The sequence below is a fragment of the Cydia splendana genome, chromosome 27, assembly GCF_910591565.1.
Source record: "Cydia splendana chromosome 27, ilCydSple1.2, whole genome shotgun sequence".
Taxonomy (NCBI): domain Eukaryota; kingdom Metazoa; phylum Arthropoda; class Insecta; order Lepidoptera; family Tortricidae; genus Cydia; species Cydia splendana.
Window position 1 is genome coordinate 3,494,477 of NC_085986.1, and position 7,018 is coordinate 3,501,494.

The 7,018-nt window shown below is 38.9% G+C and overlaps 1 protein-coding gene across 1 annotated transcript; it reads right to left on the reverse strand.

Moving 5' to 3' along the window:
- Nucleotides 1-1,099: 1,099 nt before the first annotated feature.
- Nucleotides 1,100-6,656, reverse strand: LOC134803761 (small ribosomal subunit protein eS1). Its single transcript, XM_063776597.1, has 7 exons — nt 6,514-6,656; nt 6,112-6,208; nt 5,467-5,552; nt 4,980-5,075; nt 3,632-3,779; nt 1,807-1,968; nt 1,100-1,261 (listed from the first exon to the last, which is right to left on the reverse strand). The coding sequence occupies exons 1-7, from the start codon at nt 6,630-6,632 to the stop codon at nt 1,118-1,120; spliced, it is 852 nt and encodes a 283-aa protein (XP_063632667.1). The 5' UTR covers nt 6,633-6,656; the 3' UTR covers nt 1,100-1,117.
- Between the last annotated feature and the right edge of the window lie 362 nt (nt 6,657-7,018).

The following is a 7,018-nucleotide window of genomic DNA, read 5'->3' on the forward strand; positions in this document are numbered from 1 at the left end:
ATTAGGTAATGTTGCGAAAGAACGGCGATATAATCAAAGTTCTTAATACTGTTTTAAAAGTTTACCTTTGTAAATTATGTAGTCGAATCAGTCGCTGAAAATATTAAGATATGCGGGCCTATGGACGGTTTCCAGGACACAATGTGTGGTCTTATTGGATAGATTTAGGCATGCGTTTTAATTTTATTTATGCCTTTTAACCCTAAAACAAAAAAACCGTACATAATCTTAAAAGTTCCCAAGTTCTTCCCAATCATGTTCTTCCAGTACTTATCATAACCTAAAATTTTAGTAATGTTTACTATCAACGAGTATGATTATACATTGCAGGCTTAGCTTTGCTTAAGGTAATGCACAATCTTATTAAATATCAGAAAATATCACAGGTCACTGCAGAAATAGCTCTTGAAATAAAAACGATTCAGAATGTCAACAAACAAGTTGGCCACAGATAAAACACAGATGACACGCGATTTTGGAATTATTCGAACACAGTGTTGCTAGCCCGCGATTTTTCAAATTTGCCGCCTTTTTCTACTGACAAGATTTGCTTGACGCAGTATATTTATGGTATTTATGTATTATGTGGTACGAGGTCGCCCTTAAAGAGGATATAACCAAACTGATTAGTCATTAACCTTTTGAACGCCAGATGGCGCGCGAATATGCCGTGCCCCGGACGCCAGGCGATCGCGATTATTTAAGCGAAATTGAACTTTACGGAGTCTCGCGTAAATCCCTATTGAATTGGCGAAGCTGACGGCTGTAGCCGTCGTTGGCGCCCTTGGCAAGACTTTCCGATGACGTCCACAGCCGTCTGTGGCGGTCAATGGGTTAACAGGCGTTCCCCTCTGTCGAAAATAGGCGGCCAATAGTCATACACTGTATGGACTGACGTTTATCTGACATGGCTATTTTTACGTTACCTATACATTTGACGTATAGGTTACCCATCCCCCGCAAAAATCAGCAGACTGCTTTGTACCGAAAATTACAGACAAGGCGTCTCCGGTTGGTTATATCCTCTAAGTTTGTACCCCGTGTATGCCCCTTTTGGCCCTTTTGCTATGCCGAGGTAGGATAAAAATAAAACACCGTCTACATTTTAGTCATATATTTAGACGCTCTCTTGCACGGGCGGTTCGTAGCCCTCCGGCCTCTCGGACTTGTCGCCGGCCTCGCCGCGCTTGCCGCTGCCGCCCTCGCCGTGCAACTCCATCAGCTTGGAGATCTCGAAGCGAGGCCGCTTGAGTACCTTGACCTGAAAAAAACATATACTTGAGAAATGGCTTTATTTAGGGTTACAGGTTTTGTTAAAGGGAGGATTTCAGTGGTAAATCAAAAGGGAACAAATGTTTTCATCAGTTCTGTGTCATTGCGAGCTAGGTGGATCATCATTGTGGTTTTAATAAGCTGTTTTCTTAATGGGGTTGGCAACTGTCAAAGTTTTGCATAGATGGCGCTATCATAGCTTGCCTCTTTTTCTATGAGATTTAAAGGCCTGGCGTCCAGGGCATAAAACTCCATTAAAAAAAAAAAAAAAAAATTTGACACTATTCTAGGTACTGACAGGGCAAGCTATGCTGGCGCCATCTGCTAAATACTTCGACCGGCCAACCCCATTGTCAAAAAAACAGAAAGATCTTATTTTTTTGTAATATAATAAAAATAGGCATTGTGCTGAAATTTTTTATAAATCAGCTTCACTGATTATATAAGGATTCCACGTCGAAACATCGTTAGCGCGATGTAGGAATCGCGTCGACCGGCACAACGCCATCTAGCGGACGACTGAGTAAACCTTACCTTCCTGATGCACACATCGCGGAGCGGGTAAATGCCGTGGCAGGCCTTCTCGATGTCCTTGGCGATGGAGTCGGGGAGGAGCTTGTTGACGACCTCGCGGAGCTCCGAGTTGGTGACGTCACGGGTGATGATCTCGCACATCTTCTTGCGGATGGCGCGGACCTGGTTGATAAAAGGAAGAGGTTAGAAAATGGATTCAGGGGGTGATATACTGAACTAACAGGCTTGATTAAAACAGTTTGGAGGAAAAATTGGTATGTTACCTAGCATATAGATTTGTTTATAGTCAGACCAAGAAGTCTGCATTTTTCGTAAAACCTACTTTTTGCAAAGTGTTATTTGTCACTTTTTGACATCTACCAATAAGGATATTTAGACTACGTCCCATAGCAGCAACATCACCATGAAAAAGGCCTTTTACACTATGTAACAATAAAAACTAGTTTTTTTTAATTAATATTATCTCTGAAACTAGGCGAATTTCAAAAAAGTTTATAGGACATTTTTGTCTCTAAATATGATCAGGAATAGGCTGTTAAAATTATTCGGTTTCCTCATGTTACACCGTGTATAATCAAGTGAGTAATATTATATACTAGCGCGACCCGTCCGGGCTTCGCACGGGTTATCAAATTATAGTAATTATACATATAAACCTTCCTCAAGAATCACTCTATCGATAGGTGAAAACCGCATGAAAATCCGTTCAGTAGGTTTCGAGTTTATCGCGAACATACAAACACACAAACAGACAGACACGGCAGGGGACATAATTTTATAAGGTGTAGTGTAATCACTTCGCAAAAAATCACAAAAAAAACTCCTACTTTCATATAATAGTATCATATAGCAACATTGACAGGTAAAATCAGGTACTTTACAGCCTTAGAGGATATAACCAACGGAGACGCCATGTCTAAAATTTTCGGTACAAAATAGTCTGCCGTTTTTTGCGGGGGAGGGGCACATCAAATGTATAGGTACGTCATGTCAGATAAACGTCAGTCCATACATATGGTTGACATGTGGTTGACCATTGGCCGCCTATTTTCGACAGAGGGGAACGCCTGTTAATGGCGGCTCCATTGTTAATTACTCCGAGTTTACAGCTCATATTTTTTGGTAATGAAATGTAGCAACGGCACAAAGTGATCCTTATACAGTGGTAATAAGACTCTAGATTGTGTGGCAGCATATAATGTTCGCAGCATAAAACGATACGAAGACCATAAGGTATAACTTCATATAGCTGGACTGCGAAAATTGTTTACTTTCAGATTCAAGCGTTGTTTTTCGAAATGGCGGCATAGCTTCGCCATCCAGGTTCACTGCACCTAAACCTCACAAAGCCACTGTTCGTTTTTTTTTAGCATTAGAAAAAAGGTAAACAATTTTGATGTGTCTTTTAGTTGAAAAACACCTTTTAAAAATAATTCACAGCAAATATGTAACCATTATGAATCTAATAAGATCATTTATATTCTTCTGCTTTCATAAGTAATAGTTACTGATAAAAATCGAAAGCGTTTCTCAATTAAAAGACATGTCAAGATCGCTTACCTTCTTTCTAATGCTAAAAAAAAAATGAACTATAGTCAGGCGTGGCTCACTCCGCGATTTCGTCGCTTTGCTACAGGTAGCTAAAAGTACATCCGTTCCACACCAATTTTGGTGGCTAGCCATAAGCCGCGCGTGACGCTGTCGCCACCTAGCGGCCATATCTGTCCTGATCGTAACAGACGCGTTTTGTTAGAGAGTGAGTCTTCTGTACCTAGAACTATTATTTATTCTGTGCTATAGTCTAGTAGACATGTGTGGTCCTTACCTGGGTGTGCTGGGCATAGCAAGTCTTGCGCTGGCTAAGCGTATCCTTGTTGGTGAATCCAATGCAGAACACTCGCAGCAGGTAGCCATCGGTAGTCTTCACATCAATGTTGGCTTCAACCAGCGTCTGCCATTTCTTGACCATCCATCTGTAATTAGAAAATTAGGTTGTTGAACGAAATTTTAATTAAATAACCAATTCAAACCTTAAAGACTCTATCAACTGCCCAGTGGCGCCCTCATTAGGGGAATTGTGTTTTCTAATAAACCAATTGAAGGGATGTTTACAAAAACAACATAACTGCCTACACTGGTTGACACCTGAAACGATTAACAATGTTCTTAAAAAAGTGTCAACCGCTCTAAGCAGTTATGTTGTTTTTGTAAACATCCCTTCAATTACTTTCTGTAGAGCCCGCGCCCACAGAGAGTGGTCTGGACGGCTGGAGCGGCGGGGTATCTGTGTTCCGCGTTCAGAGTACTGCTTTATATGTGACACCGTAAGACTGTGAACCCGTTAGTTTATAATCTAACGTAGGTTAGGTTAGATTGTAATCTCCCTACCGTCAGTTTATAATTTAACTAGCGATATTATAAACTGACGAGTTTACAATTTTACGGTGACATATGCAATGTAGGTAGCTCCTAACTATAACGCACACGCGTTCAGACAGTACACGGAAGTCCAGTTTGCTTTCTGTGTGCGCAGGCTGATATAATTCAGTATATTAAAGTTGTTGCCATCTACTTTCAATGGGTAGGTACATTGTTGAAAAAGTTTAGAGATTGTTAAAAATGTAGCAGCGACACAAAGTGTTCTTCTTACAGTGGTAATAAGACTCATATTGTGTGGCAGCATATAATGTTCGCAGCATAAAACGATATGAAGACCATAAGGTGTAACTTCATATAGCTGGACTGCGAAGATTTAATATCAAATCTAATTGACCAAATCTGGCACTAAGTTTTATATTAAAGGAAAAAATGGAAAAAGTTACGCTTCCGGCAGGACTTGAACCCGCATCCTCCACAATTGATTCTGGCACTAAGCTCAATGAAATTTCATAAGAGCGAAAAAAATCTCGGTGGTACAACTACAGTTAAAGTGCATAATTATTTTCCATCGCATTTTCACGGAAACGTACGAACGTGTCTTGCTATTTCAGTCAGTCTCGGTACACAAAGTACTGAGGTTGACTGAAGTAGCATGACAAATCAAATACGAAAGTGTCCAAGAAAGTACGATGGAAAACAATTGTGCACTACATCTGTATAGGAAGTGGTTTTGTTTCAGGACAAGGTGCTCGGAGATCCCTGATAGTGTGTTAAAATTAGTACAATATCCTTACCTGAGCTTATCAGTGGTCAGGTCCATTCCGTGGAAGTTGCAGAGCACATTGCGGCCCTGGACATCCTCGGCGATGAGACGGAACTTGCGGAAAGACCTGGGACAAACAGCTCAGTTAATGTCTTAATAGCTATGGGTAGAAAGTATGTGGGAAATGTTTTCGAGCATTATCAGAAATAAAATCAAAAGGGAACAAATGTTTTCATCAGTTCTGTGTCATTGCGAGCTAGGTGGATCATCATTTAATGCTCATTAAAAACTTGTCTTTTTTTTAAATCGTTACAGCAACTTATTTGCACCAAACTAGTATAGGAGACTTCTTAGACATGGCTAAATTTAGCATACTGAATTTAACATGGTTTTACTGTCTAATTACTATTACTTAGATGCTAAATGCCTTTTTACATTTTCTGATAGCTAAATGTAGCCATGTATCTATTTTATGTAAAGAATGATATTTAAAATAAGACTGTTATTTTAGAACATACCTCTCAGCGTCAGTGTCGGCTTGAAGGTCAGCGAGTGACACCTCAAACACGCGCCCCTTCAGACCTTCGGACGCGATTTTCGTACCCTAGAAAAAAAATACTGGTCAGAGACAATATTAAACTTTTTGAGGTTATGTTTCCAATGATCCGATTTTCAGTGATAAATCAAAAGGGAACAAATGTTTTCATCAGTTCTGTGTCATTGCGAGCTAGGTGGATCATCATTTAGTACAATTTTAGGCTAATCATTATTATTGATAATTATCTTAGAAATCTTAGAAACTTTGCCCTCACCAGGTGGCCATTGCTTGAAAATTTAGGATTTTAAGTTAATGTGATAAACAGATCAGAGGCTAGAGAATTTATTTGTACATATTTGCAAACGCACATTGTACAATTTATTACTACTTGGCAAACTACTCAACTAGACTTCATAAAACTCCTATGCTATACATAAATTTATATGAAATTGTCAAGAAAGGACATTAGCTCATTGATTAAAAGCTTGTAGACCACGTGGTAGACATACTACATAGTCTATTGAATTATTTATTTAGTAAGGTAAAGTTGCAGTTGTACACAAAGTGAGGTTAGATTGTACTATATCCTAAATCTAACCTAAAAATAAGGAAATGAATAACTGACCTGGGTACGGTTGACAAGGGTGGTGCCCACTTGTCTCTTGGCGAACATGGACGGCGCCTTGACATCGTACCAGTCTTTACGGGTGAAGGGATCTACACTGAAAGCAAAATACAAAAAGTTTCATATAACCTTAAAACTTACCAAGACACCGCTTGAAATTTAAATAAATAATGTTATAGGTCACTCGCAATTTGAAAAGACTGAATTTAGTAGAATATTTGTAATAACGTGGACAATGTAAAAGTATTCTAAGAAAACCGGAAACTTGAAACACGACTGACACGAGCCACTAAGTTATATCGGCAAATATCCCAACAATCACAGATTTCACTTCCAATATATGATATTAAACACATTGTCGGTTAATTACAATATCTTATGGCAGGCTTATTAAGCACTTACATCTTCTTCTTAACACCCTTTTTACCGCCCTTCGAAAGGCCTTTATTTTTACCGACCGCCATGATCACAATCAAACTAAGAAAGAGTTTGGATTGTTTATGCTCACGGGCAAATGTCATTTTGTCCGGTAGGTTGTATGAACTGTAGTTATTCTCTATGGGCACTTTATAAAATTAAATAAAAATATGTATTTATTTAAAAATGTAGAATATTATATTCATTATCATTATCAATTTGTTAATTTACGTTGCAAATACAAAATTTTATGTAAAATCATACATATCAAAAATATCAACGTTCATAATCATAGCTTGAATAACTTCTGACGTCAACTGTCAATGTCAAATGTCACCTGACTGCTGTCATGTGTTGAAGTCAACTCGGCTATGACGTAGGGATACCGCGTTATAACGAAATTCGCAAATTTCTTGATAATATAACTAGCAAAAAGCAGAGCTTTGTAAGGGCTCGCGAAGTTTTTCTACCTAAACGTACCAGATTGCGA